At 37.3% G+C, this 22072-nt stretch overlaps 1 protein-coding gene across 1 annotated transcript in view; it reads left to right on the forward strand.

Annotated features, from left to right (window-relative positions):
* Positions 1-19629, forward strand: part of RAD54B (RAD54 homolog B) — a 69388-nt gene extending 49759 nt beyond the window's left edge. The window contains exons 9-15 of the mRNA XM_031439333.2: positions 2297-2436; positions 4852-5142; positions 8808-8983; positions 12387-12648; positions 14165-14231; positions 14482-14679; positions 19186-19629. Coding sequence (XP_031295193.1) covers positions 2297-2436; positions 4852-5142; positions 8808-8983; positions 12387-12648; positions 14165-14231; positions 14482-14679; positions 19186-19403 — 1352 coding nt within the window. The 3' untranslated portion in view covers positions 19404-19629. The remainder of the gene's footprint in view (positions 1-2296; positions 2437-4851; positions 5143-8807; positions 8984-12386; positions 12649-14164; positions 14232-14481; positions 14680-19185) is intronic.
* The last annotated feature ends 2443 nt before the right edge of the window (positions 19630-22072 follow it).

Here is a 22072-nt window from a genome sequence, read left to right on the forward strand (position 1 = left end):
CCTTCTTATTTTCTGCCCTAAATCCTTTTTCTTTTCCCCTTCTTTTTTTACAAGTTCTTTTATTTTATTATCGTATTATTTAATTATTTTATTTTGGTGGGGGATGTGATTAGATTTATTTTTAAAGGAGGTACTGGGGATTGAACCCAGGACCTCATGCATGCTAAGCATGCACTCTACCACTTGGGCTATACCCTCCCCCCTAGTTTTCCGTTTCTTACGTTTTGCTTTTCTTTTTCCCAGTTTTGCTTTTGCCTCTTTCCCTTGTGTATCAGTTAGGGTGATTCCAAGTGCAAGTTACAGATACCTGGACCAGATATGCTTATTCTCACAACTGCGAGTCTGGAGCTAGGGCAGGTTCCAGGGGTGGTGGTACGGCAGCTGAACAGTGTTGTCAGGGATTCCGGTTCTTTTTGTTCTCCACTGTGCCATGTTTGGGGTTGACTTCATCCTCATGCTCCTCGCAGGTGACCACAGCAGTTCCAGATATCACACCTAGCAGTGGTGGTATTTAAAGGAGAACCAGGACTGGCTCTGCCTTTTGCTCCATCTTTAAGAGTGAGGAAGCTTTCCCAGGCTTCTCTCTGACTTCCTCTCATATCTCACTGGGAAGGATGGGTCACACACTCTTGGTGGAAGCTGTTGGTGCCCTCCCTAGCTCGCCTCTTCTGGGCTCTCGCCCTATCCCTAAGCTGCTGGGACTATGATTAAGCAATCCTGCCTTTTCTGGAGAATTATCATTGGTTGAGTGAGAGCTTCCTCTCTCCCTTGCGGCTTGGTCAATGAGTGACTCACATAGAGGGGTTAAAAATGCTAGCTCCTTTGCCTCAGGGTAATTTCAGGACCAACTCTATCATGCAGTTTTTGCTCTTAAGGCTCCTATAATTTAGCTCAAGCTAAATTGTTAGTTTCTTCTCCTGCATTTTCTGATTCCATTATTCCCTTTCTCCTGAGAGTACTCTCTCCATAAATCATGTGTAGCCCAATTCTTATCTCAGGTTCTGCTTCTGGGACCCCAAGTAAAGACAGGCCCTTTCTTCCATCAGTCATTGGCAAAGGGGATAGGATTACCAATTAGCTGGGGTTAATCATTTGGGGTTGGATGAGTGGAAGCCAACCACAATGATCCTTGTACCTTTTTCCCCTTTTTCCTTCTTGCTTTTCCCATTTTCCCTATTTTTATTAATCATTGTCATGGAAATTCTTTTAAGGGCTAAACAAAATGCATACCAATATAAATATATTTTCTTTAACTTTGTGATGTGTCTAAACAATTTGGAATTAACTAGATGTTTTAAAAAAAATTAGTAAGCATTGGTCCAACCTTGGGTTCACCCATTTAGTTTTGAAGGAAGTGATCATGAAACTCCCTAACATTGTCAAATCCATGTTGTCTGTTACTGAAATAAGTGCATTTTTATTTACTTCTTATTTGTATCTTTGGACAACTTTTTGTGGTCTGTTATTTAAAACTCATCTGAAATTATGCTGTTCTACTATGCTGATTTATATGTTCATTTTATGTTATTACAGTTGTTGAAACATGCTAGTGTTTCTTTGAAAATTAGAAGTTATTGAGTATGTGATATGTGCAGGGTATGTTAATCCATTACAGTCCACGTCAACCTTTAGGATTAGTGAAGATCCCAGTGTTACCTGATAACTTTGTCAGGTAATGATCTTAGGTGCCATTCACTGTGTCTACTAAATGTCAGGCACTTCACATCCACTTCCTCTACTTTTCATTGTAATACCACTGGGAAATTATTATCTTCCCTTCCCACTTTATTAAGTGAATAAAAATCCCGAGTTTAATTTAAAAGAGCTTAAGCAACTTGTCCAGAGCCACACGGTTATAATGACAACAGTTCACAGTTATGGAACATTTATTGTGCTCCAAGCACTGTTCTTAGTGTCTGAGTTTACTCCTTTGATTCTCACAACCCCAGGAGCTGCTATTTTTACCCCTATTTTACAGCTGATAAAATTGTAAGTAAGAAACTTGCCCAGGGTTATTCATAGAGTACGTGATGCAGGTGGGATTTGAACCCAAGCAGTTAGACTCCAGAGCTGTACTAAATAAGATTTTAGTTGACAGTTAAAACCAGAGTTAAAATTTTATATAATTATTAATTTAAAAAAACTCGATTAAAAAAAAAAACTTGATTTAGCTGCTCTTTCTTAGTTTGAGACTTTGCTTGTGTTTGATACTCTTAGGGTAGAGAGTACAAATTTCTGTAAAGACCTGATATTGTAAAGCACGAATTTGACCTTCTTATCACTTTTATCTCTTTAGGTACTCCAGTTCAGAATGATCTCCAAGAATTTTTTGCATTAATTGATTTTGTAAATCCAGGAATATTAGGCTCTTTGTCATCTTATAGAAAAATATATGAAGAACCCATCATTATATCAAGACAGCCTTCTGCTTCTGAGGTATGATTTATTTTAATAAGTAGGTTAAAAAAGAGCAGTATGTCTGGGAAAATTATCCATAACTTGGGTATTATTTTAATTTAGGAAAAATTAAATTAGTAGATTGAATTCTTTATTTTTCCCATAATCTTTCAATTCCTCTTCCATTTCTTACTTTAGAAAATGACATTATCACTTTAAAAAAATGTATAAATAGGCACTTCACAAAGAATTATAAATGATAGTAAACATATAAAAATGTTCATCCTTATCCTGGTATTGAAAAAGTCAGCCAGATAACCATGAAGTAACTTTTGTGGTTTTCTACTGATGTTTTAGCTGGTTGGATTTACACAGTAATAGCAAGTTCCATAACTGTCCTCTTCTGGTGGAATATAAATTGGTATGATGGAGGATAGTTTGGCAATATATATCAAAAGTCTTAAAATAGGATATATGTTGTGGCCTGGCAATACCACTTTTAGAAATTTATTATAAAGAAATAATTATAGATGTGCTTAGAGATTTAGCTGTAAGGGTAAAAAATTAGAAACAAACTAAAGAAAACAAACTAATTAGAAATAAAATATTTGTAAAGACAGGCAAATGGTTAAATTAGATTCTGCGTGTTGTATGGGTACTGCATTCATTAAACCTAAAGTACTATTAATTCTAAGATGCACCATTATTTGTTGTACCAGTAAGGAAAACATTCTGTCAATTATAATGTTAAGAAGTCATTGATTGTGAAAGCATCCTATTATAGAGAAGTTAGAGTGAAAAAAAAAGTGAATCCCAGAATTAATACAGTACCATCATTAGTTAACAAATGTTTATTGAGTATTTTCCATAATCCAGGAAATAATGGTTTATGCATAAATATTTGATATCATGGAAAATGTTTATGATACATTATTTAAAAATAAAGTCACATTCATTTATTTACGCAACACTTATATATTAGTTACTAAAAGTGGGCCAAATGCTAAGTGCCAAACACTGAGGAATATGATGGTAAGCCAAACTGGTTTCTTGTTCCCATGAAGCTTTCAGTTTGAGATCCTGTTCTGGTTACAAATAAAAATAAAAGTAGAACATCAAATATATTTGCATATTTATGTAACACAATTTTGAAGATATACAGAAAAAGTCTTGTGAGCATCGGTTTTTTCTGGTTGATGAAAGTTGGTTTTAATTTTCTTATTTTTGCATAACTATTTTCTGATCTTTCTTCGGTGGACCTATTTCTTTTGTAATAAAAATTGAAAATAATTTTAAAATATAAGGGAAATTTTCTATGATTTGTACAGAAACAATTGTGTACATATGGGATCTACTTTAAACTTCACTGTGAAGTTCTGTACACTCACGGATCTAGAGATTATCATACTAAGTGAAGCAGGTCAGACAGAGAAACACAAATATTATATGATATCATTTATATGTGGAATCTAAAAAAAAAAATGCAAACCAGAAGTAGATTCACAGACACAGAGAACAAACTGGTGACTAAAGGGGAAAGAGGTTGGGGGAGGGATAAATTAGGAGTTTGGGATTAACATATACACATTACTATATATAAAATAGATAAACAACAAGGACCTACTGTACAGCACAGGGAACTATATTCACTATCCTGTAATAACCTATAATGGAAAAGAATCTGAAAAAGAAATATATATATGTATATGTATAGCTAAATCACTTTGCTGTACACCTAAAACTAATGCAACATTGTGAATCAACTATACTTCAATAAAAAAAGATTCTATATAGAGAACTTACTTATTTAAAAATTTTTTTGTTGAGGGGAGGTGATTAGGTTTATTTATTTATTTATTTATTTATTTATTTATTTATTTATTTATTTAATGGAGGTACTGGGGATTGAACCCAGGACCTCATGCAGTCTAGGCGTGCACTTTACCACTGAGCAGTAGCCTCCCCCATATAGAGAATTTAAAAATATATTTCATTCATACTGTATTTTGACTTTAAAAATGTACTATTATTTAATGAACAACATGTAATGATTCTGAAAGAATCAGCAGTGCCTCATGCTAGTAATTTCTTGTAGGCTTAGTTTTAGGATCAATAACTTATCAAAATATTTTCTTCCAAGAATTTGCTGTATTAGTTCTTTGCTAATGATTTTAAGACTATGTACCATTACTGTCTTCACATAAAAGTTTGCTTTCGGAATAATCCAGTTTGTAGATTACTTATTTCTAGTGGCTCTCAATGAAATTATGCTGAACATTGAAAGAGATCATAGTTGCTTTTTCTATTCTAAACTTATATTTCATTTCTTTTGTTAAAAAAAATCCAAAGGGAAGCAATTAGTAGATGGTTAATTATTATAAAATGCTTAATGTTCATTTTAACTGTGTGTGATTTTTTTTGTCTAAAACACTTCTAAGTCTGCTGCTTTTCCAGGAGGAAAAGGAGCTGGGAGAGAGAAGGGCAGCTGAGCTTACCTGCCTCACTGGGCTCTTTATCCTTAGAAGAACCCAAGAAGTCATAAATAAGTATCTCCCACCGAAAATAGAGAATGTAGTCTTTTGCCGACCAGGAGCACTGCAGATCGAACTCTATCGAAAGCTGCTGAATTCTCAGGCTGTCAGATTCTGTCTTCAAGGATTGTTGGAAAATAGTTCTCATCTAATATGTATTGGAGCCCTTAAGAAACTGTGCAATCACCCCTGCCTTTTGTTCAGCTCCGTGAAGGTAAGTAGCGTGTGAAGCTGTGTCAGGATTTTGAGCTGAGGATTCTGTGTCATATGAACCTAAGAGGGCACTTGTGAGTTTTCCACAAGCTGTGCCGCCTCTCCAGTGAGCTTCTGCCCCAGCGCTCCCCCAGCCCTGCTTGTTCCTCAGAGCGTGTTCACAGCCACTGAGCTGAACCAGCGATGAAATGGGTCTGAGGCTCTGCCTTCTGGAGTGTGTGCCCCGTGCCTTTAGTGCCCCATCTACTGCTTGGTCCTGGTTTCCCTTCCTGTTTTATATTAACATAGCCAGTCAGTTTCATTTGTTTCATGCTAGTAAATAGAAAGTTTATCATTAAAAATTACTTTTTCGTATTATAAAAGTAATACATGGTTGTTGTATGAAACTTAAAAAATTCAGAAAATCACAAAGAAGCCAGTAGAGACCATGTACTAGTTAGAATGTAAGTTGGTACAACTGGGAGATAGTTTGGCCACGTTGTATCAAAAACCTTAAAATTTTATGTATCGTGTGGCCTGGCAATACCACTTTGAGGAATTTGTTATAAAGAGATCTCCAGCCAGAGAAAACCACATTTTGGTATTAATAATCCTGGCTAGCACTTATTAGGCAGTTACACTGTACCAAAACGCTAAGTACTTTCCTAGTAGTATTTTGTTTATTCTTCACACATTTCTATAGCATAAGTGCTGTCATTACCAGCCTCATTTTGTGGCGGGGAAACAGGAGCTCAGAGATAAGCATGTAATCTTTTTCTAGAGAAACTTAACTTCAATGATGCTATGCTTATTATTTAAAAGTCGACTGTTCTTTTTCACTAAATAAGTCATGGACATTTCCTCAAATTAGATGCTTTTTACAAATATGATTTTTAATGGCTACATAGTTGAGCTGCCCATTTGGATATTTAATGAACATCAGGCAGTGTGGAGCACGGTGAGAGTTTTCTGTTTTGGAGTTGGAACTAGGTATCAGTCCCCACTCTACTACTTACTAGTTCTTTAACTAAGGGCGAGTTTAACCATGGTCAAGTTACGTCTACGAGCCTTAGCCAGTCTTAACTGCAAGGCAGAGATGGTAACAACTTCCTGATAATGTTATTGTGGCAATTTGATGAAATAATACGGAAAGAGCCTAGCAGAATGCCTGGCTGTGGAAGTTGTACATTAACTATCAATACCCTGTTATCCCCAACTCACTTTTAATTTTTATTGTTTCATTTTTCCTTTAAACAGTAAAATTATAATTTGCAAGCAAAGCAAAAGAAAACTTGTGGGTGCCATTAATTATTTATTAATTAATAATTATTAATTAATTAATTACTTAGGGAATATGGTGTCTTACCAGAATTCTCCAAGTTTATTCCTACAATGGATTACATTTGCATTGTTTATCATAGGAGAAGTCAGCTTTCTGTAACTTTGCAGTAGACAGGATTATAACAGTTTATTAAGCAACTTTTAAAGAAGCAGATTCTATACACAGTGATAAAAATTAAACCGTTTGGGCATAATGCCCAACAGAAATAGAAGACAAAATATTTCCTTAAAAGGAAGACCCTTTGATGGCCCAGAATATACCACTTAACTAATAATAGGCATAGGATACTACAAACTTCAAATAGGGTACACAGTTTACAGTCAGAGATTCAGTAAAGCCTTCCCTCTAACATCATAGCAAACAAGGATTGATACAAAGTGGCTGAAATGAGCCTCCACATATAAAAGTAAGTAAACTTCAAGCAGTGGCTTATAAATGTGCTCCTATTGAAAGCAGATTGTTTCCCAGGTTCAGTCAAGGTGATGTATTTCTCTTCAAGAAATATAGGTGGGATATAATAAAAAAAGTTTACAACTCACAACTGAAGGGTTGCATAAAGTCAGAGAAGAGACCACCCTGTCTAGTTGACGTGAGAAGACTAACTGATAAATCTCTGCGATGCACCTCCATGTGTCAGGCCTTCGCAGTATAAAGGCATTATCTATTAGTTGATTCTTAATTAGGGCTACATATTATAGTCTTCATCAAGACTATTTTTCCAGGCCTTGACACATTCGAGCTGATTCAGAATCTGAGAGTAGGACTCAAGCCGTGAAGATTCTGAAAAAGTTCTCCCAAATGATTCTGATTAACGTGTTCCTGGCTGAGAACTTGTGCATTAAGATCACTCATCTCCTCTGTATTTTGATTTAATATCCATCAGACAACTTTCTGCTGATGATATGGCTTCCCCATTGACCTTTCATGAGACAGAATGCATAACCAATTGATATAAATAGGTAGGTCTCATTCATAGGTCAATAAATTTATATTCTGACTTACTCAGTTTCTTAATTTGGTTAGTATGACTCATATCCCTAGAGTTTAAGCATATGCAAGTTTCTGAATATGAAAAGCTGTGGATTAGACTCTGGGTCTGTGGTCGTTGGATAACTTTGCCAAGGTGTATGCATTTTCAGAAACCTAGCCCAAAGCAGCTAGCAACCATCTCTCCTCTCATATATTCCAGTGATACAAATATCTTAGGGTTCCAACTATTTTTAATCAAGTAACTTTACCCAAACATTGCCCTATTTTGGGAATAAGCTAAATTAAAATTAGTACTTTGCGCCCAGCTTTTTACACTACATGACTCACTGCCCTTAAGATATTTCTATTATTATTAAAGAAGGACTACAACACACATGAAATTATATTGGGGAATTATAAAAACACACACTGGGGAATTATAAAAAAAAAAAGTATATAGTTAATTGCACAATTAAATAAATTCAAAGTTGAAATGTATTGTGTAACCATAAAGGTTAAGACTCAATGCCCCAAAAAGGGTGGCTATGAGTAATCAGATGGAATTTGCGTTCGGTCCTCGAATATTTATAGGATTAGGATAATGGGGCAAAAAAATGATGACACATTCCAGGCAGCGGGGAGTAGGCTGAACAAAGTTTTCAAGGACAGTGATAAATCTGGTAAATGTGGGCGAGAATGAGAACTGCCAATCCCAGAAATTTAACCTAAAAAAGCCATGCAGTCATTAATAAATGTAATCTCCAGTTATGTGTTCACATGTCAGCCAGTCAGTTTTGGAGGGGAAATTTCAGAGGGTGGTGATAATCTTTTTGGAATAAAATTGTTCTAAAAACTATTGGTAAAATAAACTGTTTTAAGTAGGAATACATTTCTGAGTTAACTTCTTGGTAGAGTTGTTTCTTCTTGCAGAAGAAATTGATAAGACTGAGTCAACAGTTGTGCTTTGATTTTGATTATCTAGGAGGTACTGTGTGAGCCCACAAATCAGGAGATAAAAGTAACGGCAGGGAAGGAAGAGAGATGAGGTAGCAATGATGAGAAGTCTCAGGGTTTTGGAGAGGATAGATTTCCTGGCACTGTTTGCCCTCTCTTTTCCTCTCCTTTATTTCTCTGTTCTCCGCCTCCTCCCCCCTCAACTACACACAGGCAGTGATACTGCACTTGTGGGGTTCAGGGAGCAGTAATCAAAACTGACCAAATTGTGACCTATAAAGATTTAGATAACAATTAGATTGGGCTTTTCAGGTAGCTATTAATAATCTTCAGGTTTTTTTCCCATAATTTTAGCATTTTTTCCCTCCCAGATAAAAAAAAGATAAATATGAACCAGCATTAATAATCATCCTTTTGAATAGGAAAAAGAGCATAGCTCAACTTGGGATGAGAATGAAGAAAGGCATCTATATGAAGGTTTGATCAGTGTGTTCCCTGCTGATTACAACCCTCTCACGGTTACTGAGGAAGAGTCAGGAAAACTGCAGGTGCTGTCAAAGCTCTTGGCTGCTGTCCACGAACTTCGTCCTGCTGAAAAGTAAGAGGTCAATTTAACAAATGGCTTGTAAGTGTTGGTGGAATTTTGGCTTAGGCTGTGTCCTTACTGCTTCCCCTCCCTGCCTCTTTTTGAAAAGAAGAAAGCATTAAAAATAAGTTGTTTTCTTCTTTGGGCACATGGTCAGCTCCCAGTCTTTTGTAAACTTAACATTAACAATGTGTAAGTTTTTACTTAAGAAAAACTAAATGTAAAGTAAATACATATATTAAGAAAAAAACCTAGTGATGTCTTGATACATAATACCTAACTAGTTTCTTTATCTCTTTCAGAATCCTTTCTTCTTTTCCTGTCCCTTAAATGCTGGTACTTCTGAGGGTTTTCTGTTTAGCCTCCTTCTCACTCTGATCACCCTTCCTGGCTTATCTCTACTCTCCATAGTTTCAACTATCATCCATGTGGTAGTAATTATAAATCTGTATCTCTAGTCCAAGCCTCTCTTTTTCTTTTTGTTTAAAGGGCATCTGAATCTGTCTGGATGCCCTGTTGGACCTCAGTCCTCACGTGTCCCAAACCAGCTTCATCGTTTTGCTATTGCAGGTTTCATCCTTTTTCATCTTTCCTTGGCTTGGTGAATGGTACCATAGTGAAGCAAAAAGTCCTCGTCATTCTAACTCACTTTTCTCCTTTACTTTCCTGATGTCATTAGTCACTACATTCTATTGATTTCATTTCTTAATCTCAGGAATCCTTTCTGATACCAAGATTTTTGTTTTGGTTCTGTAATTACTGATTGGATTATAATGGTCTCTTATAAACTACTTCCCTCTTACTTTCAACCACACTGCATATCAATGTTGCCCTAAATTATATTTCCTAAATACAAACGTGAACATGTATTTTCTTAAAAATCATTCAAAGATTTCCAGTTGCTTTCCCGAAATTTCTAAACTCTGTAGCACATTAGAAATTTCTAAACTGTGTAACTCTTGACTTCGTGACCTGGCTGGTACCTCCTTTTCCAGCCTCATCCCTCTTGACTCCTTCATACCTACCATGTGGTCCAGTCATACCAGACTATTTGCAGAACCTACAATTTGTTCTGCTTCTCGCCCTCTCCTCTCGCATGGTACAGGTTCCTGTGCCTGGCGGACCTCCACTTCTCATTCATCTGGCCAATTTTCTCTTCCTTAAGACTCAGCTCAGATACTTTCTCCTCTTGGAAGCCCCTGGCCTCATCTTAAGTTAGATGCCCTTCTTCTGTCCTCCTTTAGCATCCGGTACCTCCCTCTGACGGAGCTTTTCTCACAGTATGTGGGACTCACTGCCTCTCCTCTATGTCAGCACCTCTAGTGCAGGGGCTGCGTCTTAATTATCTTTGTAGGAGGTATTCAGACTGTGTTTGAATTAAGTAAAAAATACATACAAAGGATTGCAAAGTAATTATATTTAATTGTCAAGAAATCTTAATCTCTTTGGAGCATTTATAGTACCATTTGACTTATGTGAATGTTTAGATTTATTTTTCATAACAATGAAGTGACTAAAACAAGGAAACTTTCTATGAACTATTTAGTACAGACCAAAATCAGCACAGGTAAAAGGAGCACGAAGCAGAGTCCAGGGGAGACCAGAAACACGCTTCCAGCTGTCCTCTCCCACTGGAGTTATATGGACAACACTTAATTTTCCTAGAACTGGTGAGTGATAGCACATGTGGAAAATTGTCAACCAGAGCAGTTTACTTAAGCCTTGGTGTCCAGAGTTTTTGCTGGAGGTCGGTCATGTAGGCATGGAGCACCCCCGTGACTGATAGTTGCTCAGTGTCCAACCCCTGCAGAGGTCAGACTGGCCCAGGGTCCCCACCTGAATCACACTGTTAGCACAAACTGTTGGGTGTGACCCAAAGCCCCAGGTGAACTAAAATGCTCTTATTAGGCAAGATATTCCAAGGACTTAGAGTTTATGATCATTCTCTTTTTAATTTTTTGAAGGCCCTCCATACTGTAGCAATTTTTCTTCATTCCTTATGCTTTGAATTATATTCTTGATGTGCCTTAATATGGGTCATTTTTTCATTTATTGATACAGGAACTTTTTAGTAGATCCTTTTAATCTGAAGACTCTATGTCTGGGAAATATTCTCTTTCTCAAAATGGTTTCTTTCTTTTGTTTTCTTTTGAATTTCTGTCAGTCACACATTGAACCTTATGGATTGATTCTCTAATTCTTTTATCTCTTCTCTCCTATTGGTTATCACTTTTCCTTTTTAATCTGTTTCCCAGGAGACTCTTTTCTTATTTTCTTCCAACTCTCCTGTTAAATGTTTACTTGGCCTATCATTTTAAATTTCCAAGATAATTTTTTAGTATCTTGATCTTTCGTGTTGCCTCCTGTTTTTTTGAGTGCTATCTCTTATTCGGGGCTATTTATTGTTTCTGTAAAGTTGTCTTCTGTTTCCTCCATTGCTCTGTTTTATTCATGTTTCTTTGCTACTGTTAATTTGTTTTGGTTTCTATTTTTTGCATTGGGGACTTGCTTTAAATAGCTGGTGACCTTTGGTGTCCATTTATATTTAAGAACAAGACGGTAGAATGTGTGCATGGGCAGGGCTTGTGGCCTGGTGGCCCACAGTGGGTAATAAGGTAGCGAACTGGCTTTTTAATTTGGGGTTTCCTTATCTGTGGACCTTTTCTCTGCGGTCATTCAAGTAAATCATTCCAGAGATGAATCTTCCAATGTCTTTCTTGGAGTGAAATGTGAGAGGGAAGCCTGGTTGCTGGTGTTCTGGGAGAGCTGGCAGGCAAAGGAGGCTGGGATCTTACCGTCGGGTATGCAGACTTTCCTTCTGGTTTGTAACTATATCCCTGCCTTCTAGATTTCCCTTGTCTAAGTTTCTTTGGTTTACTTTGTCCAGAGAATACACATGCTAGTTGAGAAAGAAAAGTCACTTGGTTACATGGGAGCAGGGCCTGGATTCTGCTTACCAGGACTCCTGTAATACAGCTCCAGCCTAAACCCCTTCCTTCCGAGGGGCCTGTATGAGATTCTATGGTGTGAATGAACAGGTACTTGTTTCTTACTGGTATCTCCCTCTTTGGGCACTTAGGTTTCACTTTCTCTGTGCTCCTAAGAAGGTTACCATTCTACTATTCTCTGTTTTTAATATATAAATGTCTCCTTGTCTCTTATTCTCCTACTGTTCTTAAGGTGACCTCAGAGAGAGAAAGAAAGGAGGAGTCTTTACTATCTTAATACTGGAAGTGTCTTAGATATTGCCTTTAAAATTGAATTTGAAGGAGAATCTGTGTTTTAATTGTACAAGATCATTGTTGGATATTTGATAAATATCAGTGATAATGTTATTGTGGTATTTTCTTTCAGTTAAAAAAATCTAATATTGCTGTTAAATTGTATGTAAAGATTGTTTCTTTTTGATTGACAGGGTGGTGTTGGTATCCAACTACACAAAAACCTTGGATATTTTACAAGAAGTATGCAAGCGTCATGGATATGCTTGTACAAGACTTGATGGACAAACGCCAATCTCTCAAAGGCAGCAAATTGTTGATGGCTTTAATAGTAAATACTCTTCTGATTTTATTTTTTTGTTAAGTTCAAAAGCTGGTGGTGTGGGACTTAACCTTATTGGAGGGTCTCACTTAATTCTCTATGACATTGATTGGAATCCAGCCACTGATATCCAGGTAGGACTGTTTTATGCATTAAATAAACATTACAGAATGTCTGTTGGGGATACAATGGCTGCTGGGGATGTGAAGATGATGGTGTGTAATGACTGCTCATATTGAGCCCTTATTTTGTATCAGGCACTCTGCTAAGTGCTTTCCATCTGTTGAGTCTTCACAACAATCCTAAGTGTGGAAACTATAAGCCCTGTTTTACAGATTAATATATGGAATCTTGTTCTAGGTCTCATAGCTTGTAAGAGGCAGAGCCAGGATTCAAACCCAGTCATCTAATAAGCTCAAATTCACTGTGTAGTTGGGCCTTTAGAATGCTCATGACCATCAGGGGGAGAAAATAGAGTGTGACAAATGTTGTATGATCAATCTTTGTATAGGGTATAGTGAAGGTACAAAATTGGCTTATTTAGGAAAATATTTCAGAAGAAGCTTTTGGTTTCCTTTAGAATGTAGTCCATCCTCATGTGCTTTGAGATTTCTACCTAGAGATTTGCACCTCATATGGTACCTGTGTTAGGCGACCTGGAGACAACTCTCAGGTTCAGTGATTCACTAGGACTCACAGAATGGAAAAAACCAGCTGTATTCATAGCTAGGGTTTATTACAGTGAAAAGATACAGACATTTACAGCACAGGTAAAAGGTGCATAGAGCAGAGTCCAGGAGAGACCAGGAGCAAGCTTCCAGCTGTCCTCTCCCACTGGAGTTGTATGGACAGCATTTCATTTTCCTAGAACTGATGAGTGATAACACGTATGGAATATTGTCAACCAGGGAAGTTCACTGGAGCCTTGGTGTCCAGAGTTTTTGCTGGAGATCGGTCATGTAGGCATGGAGCACCCCCGTGACTGATAGGTGCTCAGTCTCCAACCCCTGCAGAGGTCAGACTGGCCCAGGGTCCCCACCTAAATCACACTGTTAGCATGAACTGTTGGGTGTGACCTAAAGCCCCAGGTGAACTAAGATGCTCTTCTCTGGCAGGATATTCTAGGGGCTTAGAGTTTGTCTTCTAGGAGCTGGTTGAAGGCCAGACTTTTCTTTGGAATGTGTGGGGTTTGGACATCAGCCTTTTCCTGTATAGTACCATTGGTAAGTCCTGAAGCCACAGGGATCTCCCTAGAGCCTGAGCTGATTAGAGGTATCCTAGGGATCCTTCGGAGTGAATCATTAACTACTTGGACTGAGAATAACCCCCCATGCCCTCACTATGCCTAGTTCTCTGCGTTCTTGCTGTCCAAACTCACTGTCCCATTTTCTGATGCAGACAGACCCCTCTCAGTGTTGTGTAGCACCTGCAGCTACCCTGTGGTACCACAGTGAGTGCTCATCCGTTCCTTTCTTTATCCCAGGAAGGAAATACGAAGCAGAAAATGCTTAGCTATGCCTGGGCTTTGTTGTTTTAAGCTATAAGTGAAATCTAGAATTCCCAGTCTTAAATGTATTAATGTAAGTTGCTTATGTGGAAAGGGTTCTTAGTTTCTGCTGTCCTCTCAGAATTCTCATTTATATTCTATAGGCAATGTCTAGAGTGTGGAGAGATGGTCAGAAACATCCTGTACATATTTACAGACTCCTAACCACAGGTAATGACCCTTTAGTGTGACAAAAAAAAGGTATTCCCTTTAAATAATTAAAAAAAATTTTTTTTGTTAATCTGTGCTTCAGTATTAGGAATACCGTTATGCTGTTAACCAGTATGCTAATAAACATATTTTACCCTACGAAAATAACAGATGTAGTTCCCTGTGACTATACTTCAATTAAAAAAAAAAAGTAAAAAAAAAACCCAGATGTAAAGATCTAAAGGAAATGTAATGATTGCTTTCTCTCCAGGTACAATAGAAGAAAAGATCTATCAAAGACAGATCAGCAAGCAAGGTCTTTCTGGGGCAGTTGTAGACCTAACCAAGACATCTGAACATATTCAGTTTTCAGTAGAGGAACTTAAAAATTTGTTTACATTACACGAAAATTCACATTGTGTTACTCATGACCTGCTTGACTGCAAATGCACAGGAGAAAATCGTACAGGTTAGTTGCATTCTTATTCTTTTATGATGGTAAAGTTAATTTGTCTGTCTTTAGGAGATGAAATGTTTTAATGTAGAATAACTAAAATATTTACCATTTGCATATATTAACTTTCTTTTTCTCTCAGGACATAGGGCAGCTGCCACATGGGTATTTGAGAAAATTTTAATTAGAAACTTATTCTACCAATTCCGCTTATTTCCGAATCAGTTATGAAAAATTTGACTTACTTGGTAAAATCTTTCAAATTCTGATAATAATGACTTCAGAATTAGAAAAATGTTTTTAATCCTTATTTCTATTTCACAAAAAACATACACTTGATAGAATAAGCCTACTGTTTTTTTAATTTTGTGTAGGACTTAATCCTAATGGGGTCGTACTTTCTGGGGCAGTTAGCTTGGGCCACCATATTTCTCAGTACTTCACGATCTGCTGGTGCTGCTTAAATGAAGCTGAAAGCGTCAACCCTCTAGAATTAACACCATTCAGATAGGAGCTGGCTCAGGAGAAGGAGTTGAGAGAGCAATGTCCAGTAGTTGGAAGTCACTTTATAAATTGTATGGAGATAGGTTTAAGAAGTGAAACTGTGCAAGACTGACACGGAAGAATTTATATTTATATGATCCACATTGATCTTCTGTATTGTATTTTTTCTGTTTTAATAATTTCTGCTTTTATTATCTCTTCTCTTTTTCCTTGTATTTGTCTATTTTTCTAGTTGTATCCTTAGCTTAATGATTTTTAGTCTTCTTTTCAAAAAATGGGTATTTAAGGCTGTACATTTTCCTCTAAGCTGAATCTCATAATGTATGCAGTCTTTTTATTATTCAGTTCTAAGTCTTTTTTATTTTCCATTATGATTTCTTCTTTGGCTTATGAGGTATTTAAAAGTATGTTTTAAAAGGTATTTTAGTTTTTGTTATTGTTTTGTTATTTAGTTTTGTTATTTAATTCTGGCTGCTGCACTATAGTCACAAATATGGTCCCCGTGATAATTGATTTCTTTAGTAGCTCTGGAGATTTGGTGAGTGGCCTGGTATGTGGTCACTTTGTAAATGTTTTTCTTGTGCCTGAAAACTATGTATAGTCTCTTAATTACTTCATTTAGAGTTCTGCTGTATTAGTCACATTTTCTGTTACCAAATCAATTTTTTCTTATTTTACAGATTTAAAAATTTACTAATTTAACTGATAAATTGGTAATATCATAGCTCAGCTACTTAAAAATACAAAATATATATGGTGAAATTTCTGCCCATAATACCCTGATCTGCCTGGTTTTTAGCCTTGCTATCCCATAAGAAACCATCAGGGTTAGTTTTTGTATATCCTTCTAGATATATTTTTATGCATGTGCAAGGTACCCTGAATATATATTCTTGCCCAGTTTTCTCCCCAATAAAGGGAGCATAACGTGTATAGTTCTGTTCATTTCTCATTTAACAGCATGGCTTGAAGTCTTTACATACCACTACAGAGTTTCCTCATTTTTTCTTTCCCTCAGCTCTAATCCTCCATTGTGTGAAAGACCATAGTTTATTTATCTGACCCCACAGCTATATAATTAGGTTCTTTCCAGTCAGTATATACCTTTATTCATACATATTTTCCATATATTCAAATATCTCTATGAGGTAAATTTTCAGTGTTGCTGGGTCAGAGAACACGAGCATTTGTAGATATTTTGACAGGTACTGCTAAAATGCCCTCCACTGGGGGTTGTAGCATTTATACTACTTGTCCACAGCTTTGCCAGTTTAGGATTATCAAGTGTTTGGGTTTTTGCCAGTCTGATAATTTAAAAAATAGTCTATCGGCTTAGTTTTAATTTAATTTTCTTTTCAGTGGAGTTGAGTATAAATTTTCCTATGGTTAAGAACTTTATTTCCTTTATGTGAACCGTCTGCTCAGATTATTTGGCCATTTTTCTGTTAATAACCTAAGTCGTTGTTAGACATTTCTGTTAATTGAAAGAAATATGTTAAAATCTTGTAGTATGACAGTGGGCTTGTCAGTTTCTCATTCTGTCAATTTTTGCTTTATATATTTTAAATCTTTGTGAAATCTTTTCATTGTTGTTTATTTTGTTACTTGCAGTGATTGCTTTATCTCTAACGTCTTTTGCTTTCATTTTGTCGTTAGTTGATCTATTACACTGACTTTCTTGTGGCTAGCATTTGTCTGGTACGTCTTTTTGCATTCTTACGCCTTAAATCTGTTCGTGCCCTTCAGCTTTAGGTAACTCTCTTGTAAACAGCAGGAGGCGGGGTTTTCTTTTTTATCCAATCTGATGTTCTCTTTTAACTATAGCCTTTAGTCTGTTTCCATTAATTATAATTATTTGTGTATTTTGATTCATTTCTGCTGTCTTTCTGTGTTCTTTTTCCTGTTTCCCCCACAAGGGGCTATTAGTAGTTAAGTCTCTCATTCTTAGACTTTTCAGTGTGTTTGTTTTGTCTCTCTCTTAGGTACTATCTTTGCTGGGTGTGCAGTTCTAGTTGAGAGGGTTGTTTTGTTTGTTTTGTTTTATTTTTTTGGCCCTTACTTTCAAGATACTATTCTTCTGTCTTCTAGATTCTCAAAGCAATCTTGTCATCTCTTTTCTTACAACCTCAGTTTTTGTATCTTCTGCTCTGTTTGGTTCTTCTCTAAATCTTCTAACTCCTTGTTAAACTCTCACTGTGTTCATTCTTTTCCCGAGTTTGTTTAGCACCTTTATGATTATTACCTTGAATCGTTTATTGGGTAGATTGCTTATCTCTGCTTCTCTTAGTTTTTCTTCTGGAGTTTTGTCTTGTTCCTTTGTTTGGAACATATTCCTTTGTCTTCTCATTTTGCCTAATGCTTTGTGTTTATTTCTATGTATTAAGTAGCTTGGGTTTTTCCCAGTCTTGGAGAAGTAACCTTATATAGGAGACATCCATTGGAGCCCATCAGAGCTGTATGCTCCAGGGTTGTTCCCTGTGTGGGCTGCATGGTCCCTTCTGTCGTGATGGGGCTGACTAATGCAGGTGCCCTGGACGGTGGGCTGGCCTGGCCTGGCTGACTGCCAGGCTCACCTCGTGTGCTGGTGCTGGCCTGCTGGTGGGTGGGGCTGGGTTTCTGCTTGTCTAGCTCTGGGCCCACGGTTCCCAGGACTGTGTTGGCCTGCTCGTGGGTGAATGAGCCCCTGGTTCTAATAGGCTAGAGGGAGGTCTCCACAAGGATGCTTGCTAGCACCAGTGTCCTGGTGGGAGGCCGAGCACCCAAATGGAGGTTCCCCTGGGGAATCCAGTTACCTTCTGCTTCTCCAGGAGGCTTTCCAAGATCAGCAAGTGAGTCTGACCCAAGTTCTTTTCAGATTCCTGCCTTGCCCTGGGACTTGGAGCGTGTGAGGTTTTACATGAGCCCTTTAAGTGTGGAGTCTCTGTTTCCTGTGGTCCCCCGGCTTTCCCATGGACAAGTCCCACTGGCCTTCAAAGCCAGACGGTCTGGCGGCTCATCTTCCCTATACAGGTGCCCCAGGCTACAGAGCTTGATGTGGGGCTCAGGCCCCGTGCTCTGTGGGGGGAGCCTCTGCATTTGTGATTACCCTCCCATCTGTGGGTCACCTACCCAGGGGTGTGGGTCTTAACTGCATCTCTGCCCCGCCTACCCATTTCACTGTTGTTCTTTCTTTTTATCTTTGGTTGTGGGGAATCTTTCCTGTTAGTCTCATGTCATTCTCTTAGATAGCTGTTCTATAAATATCTGTAATTTTGGCGTGCCTGTGGGAAATGGTGAGCTCAGGCTCTTCCTACTTTGGCACCGTGGCCACTCCCTCACCCTCAGCTCTTAATGAAACAGGTCAGCTTCTCCTGTTACACATGCTCATGGTCCCCTGTGTCTTAGCTTCATACCCTTAGCTCTGTTTGTAATACAGCTCCACATTTCCTTATCTTCAATTTTGAAATCTAAGAAGCTTGAAAGACCAAAGCTTTTTTTCCCCCTTCATAAATCTGCAACAGTCTTATTCAGTGCCAAAAACCTTAGTTGGATTTATGTGAATTTATCAATAGTCTTTTATCTATTTCATACAACTATTCATATGACTTGCACTATTCATATGACTTGCTGCAGAATATTAATGAGTTTGATTATGGAGTGTTATCCCACGTTGTTCCAATTATTTTCTGAATTTGGGAACATATCTGGCCCCAAAGGCTTTAAATAAGGGACTGTGGACCTGTAATAACACCCCTTTGGATGGTTATTTGTTGAATATATATTTCTTCCACTAGACTATAAGGTCCTTGAAGTCAGAGACCATTTTTCCTTTTGTTCACCATTTTGGTTCCCATTGCTCAAATCAGCACACAGTAAACACTTTATAAATATTCATAGAAGTAATGAATTAGTCGAATTTGTTTATTTTAACATGAACCATGGTGATCGAATGTAATAACTCACATAAACTCATTATATAATAAAAAATAGGATATTGAGTGACCTAAGTAAATTTTCTCATTATTTTACTTATTTCAGGTGATTCATTGGAAAAATTCCCCATCTCTAGAAATTGTCAGCTTGGTCCACAACAACAGAAGTCTAACTCCCTGAAACCTCTCTCCATGTCACAGCTGAAGCAATGGAAACATTTTTCTGGAGATCAGTTAAATCTTACAGATCCTTTTCTCACAAGAATAAGAGAAAATGTGTCATTCTTTTTTCAGAATATAACCAATCAAACTACTTCTATATAATGAAATACTACTTTATGACATTACCTTTTACCCTTCTTTAAAAAATCTAGTAAGTAAGTAGAATTTTGGGTAACAAATATATTTAATTATAACAAATATATTTTAATTATAATGTATTTTTGTTGCAAAATGTATCATACTTTTGATACAATAGTCAAAACTTTGAGTTGTTTTATTTTTGGTATATATTCTTAAATATTGAAACATTAAAAATATACTTCTATCATCCTATAGTTGTTTATTAATAATTCCATAATTGATACACTTTTATTAAGTACTTTCTAAGGAATTTTCTTAGGAAATATTAAAAAGTGGTAAGCCCAGTCTCTGTCTTTGGGAAATCTAATCTGATTAGGAATACTAGACATGGATGTGTGAGATGATTGAAAATTTTGATAAGTTTAAATTATAGCTCAAGGGAGAAAGAGAATCAGAGACTAGGATTACAAATCTGAAGATACTGGATGTAACAGTCACTGCAGGGCAGTTTGGGTGAGAATGGCCTGCAGGTTGTGGAGGGGAGGGAGGGATACTGGGCACTTCTAAGCCCGAGTTTCTAATCTGGGACCTCAGACTCCTGGGGCCTGACATGCAGCCTGTAAAGCCGTGCATGTCCACCAAGCATTGCTTGTACACTGGGTAATGGTTCACCTACCATTCTGTCAAGGGTTTCTGTAGTAATCTGGACACTAAAAACAGAGTTTTAATGTTCAGAGCAAGCTTTAGAAGAATGAGGTCTGCAGAGAGAAAGGAGTTACTCATCCAGTCTCCAATGGGGCTTCTGTGATCAGCTTTTGCTTCCTTTTAGGAAAATTTCTTTTAGACTGAATATAGTCTTGAGGCGTCAAGTAAAGAATCAGTTACATATCATCAAACCTGAGTTCTTTAGCTATGTAGTGCCAAATGTAGCATACAAATGTAGTGTGCGTTTGTACATCTGGGGTTCATGAACTGGCAGTTTGGGGACCAGATTTGTCAATGAAGAAGCAGTAAACTAATAAAAAGCAAAAATGGTGTTGCTTGGCCCTATGTATACAGAAAACTTTTTAAAAAAATTTTTTTTAACTTTTTTTTTATTGAGTTATAGTCATTTTACAATGTTGTGTCAAATTCCAGTGTAGAGCAGTTTTTCAGTTATATATGAACATACATACATTCATTGTCACATTCTCTTTTGCTGTGAGCCACCACAAGATCCTGTATGTATTTCCCTGTGCTACACAGTACAATCTTATTTATCTATTCTACATTTTGAAATCCTAGTTCCTTCCCTCCCCCCACCCCCTTGGCAACTACAAGTTTGTATTCTGTGTCTATGAGTCTGTGTTTTGTATGTATGTATGTATGTATTTTTTAGATTCCACGTATGAGCGATCTCATATGGTATTTTTCTTTCTCTTTCTGGCTTACTTCACTTAGAATGACATTCTCCAGGGCCATCCATGTTGCTGCAAATGATGTTATATTTTCGGCTTTTATGGCTGAATAGTATTCCATTGTATAAATATACCACATCTTCTTTATCCAGTCATCTGTTGATGGACATTTAGGCTGTTTCCATGTCTTGGCTATTGTAATAGTGCTGCTATGAACATTGGGGTGCAGGTGTCATCCTAAAGTAGGGTTCCTTCTGGATATATGCCCAGGAGCGGGATTCCTGGGTCATATGGTAAGTCTATTCCTAGTCTTTTGAGGAATCTCTATACTGTTTTCCACAGTGGCTGCACCAAACTGCATTCCCACCAGCAGTGTAGGAGGGTTCCCTTTCCTCCACAGCCTCTCCAGCATTTGTCATTTGTGGATTTTTGAATGATGGCCATTCTGACTGGTGTGAGGTGATACCTCATTGTAGTTTTGATTTGCATTTCTCTGATAATTAGTGATATTGAGTATTTTTTCATGTGCCTATTGATCATTTGTATTTCTTGGAGAATTGCTTGTTTAGGTCTTCTGCCCATTTTTGGATTGGGTTGTTTGTGTTTTTCTTATTAAGTCGTATGAGCTGCTTACATATTCTGGAGATCAAGCCTTTGTCGGTTTCATTTGCAAAAATTTTCTCCCATTCTGTAGGTTGTCTTTTTGTTTACTTATGGTTTCCTTTGCTGTGCAGAAGCTTGTAAGTTTAATTAGGTTCCATTTGTTTGTTCTTGCTTTTATTTCTATTGCTTGGGTAGACGCCCTAGGAGAGCATTTTTGAGCCTTCACACTTCTTGATCACTCCCAACCCAAAGCTATTGGCCTCTGTTTCCCAACACTCAAGGCCTCTATCCCAGTGACACCCTGGTTGACAAATGCAATGAACTCTTTTCAGTCTTTATTTTGGCTTCTGTTTACGTTAGGTATCGGTGAACTTCTTGAAACTTCCTTAATTTTGATTAAATGATTAAATTAATTTGCCATTCCACAAGTATTTTTTGATATTGTCTTAGAGGTTACACACATCACAATAAAATAGGCAAAATTTCTGCCCGCATTGTGCTTTCATTCCAGCACCGTGAGGACAATATGCATATGTAATATTGCACGTGGTGAAAAGTGCTATGAAGGAAAATAAGCAGAGGAAGGGAGATCTTAAACTAAGTGGGGATGGGGGTTGCTATTTATATGGGTTGGGCTTATGCAGAGACCTGAAAAAAGTGAGGTGGAGAACCATGACATTCTCTGGAAAA

Source organism: Camelus dromedarius, chromosome 20, assembly GCF_036321535.1.
Source record: "Camelus dromedarius isolate mCamDro1 chromosome 20, mCamDro1.pat, whole genome shotgun sequence".
NCBI classification, from domain to species: Eukaryota; Metazoa; Chordata; class Mammalia; order Artiodactyla; family Camelidae; genus Camelus; species Camelus dromedarius.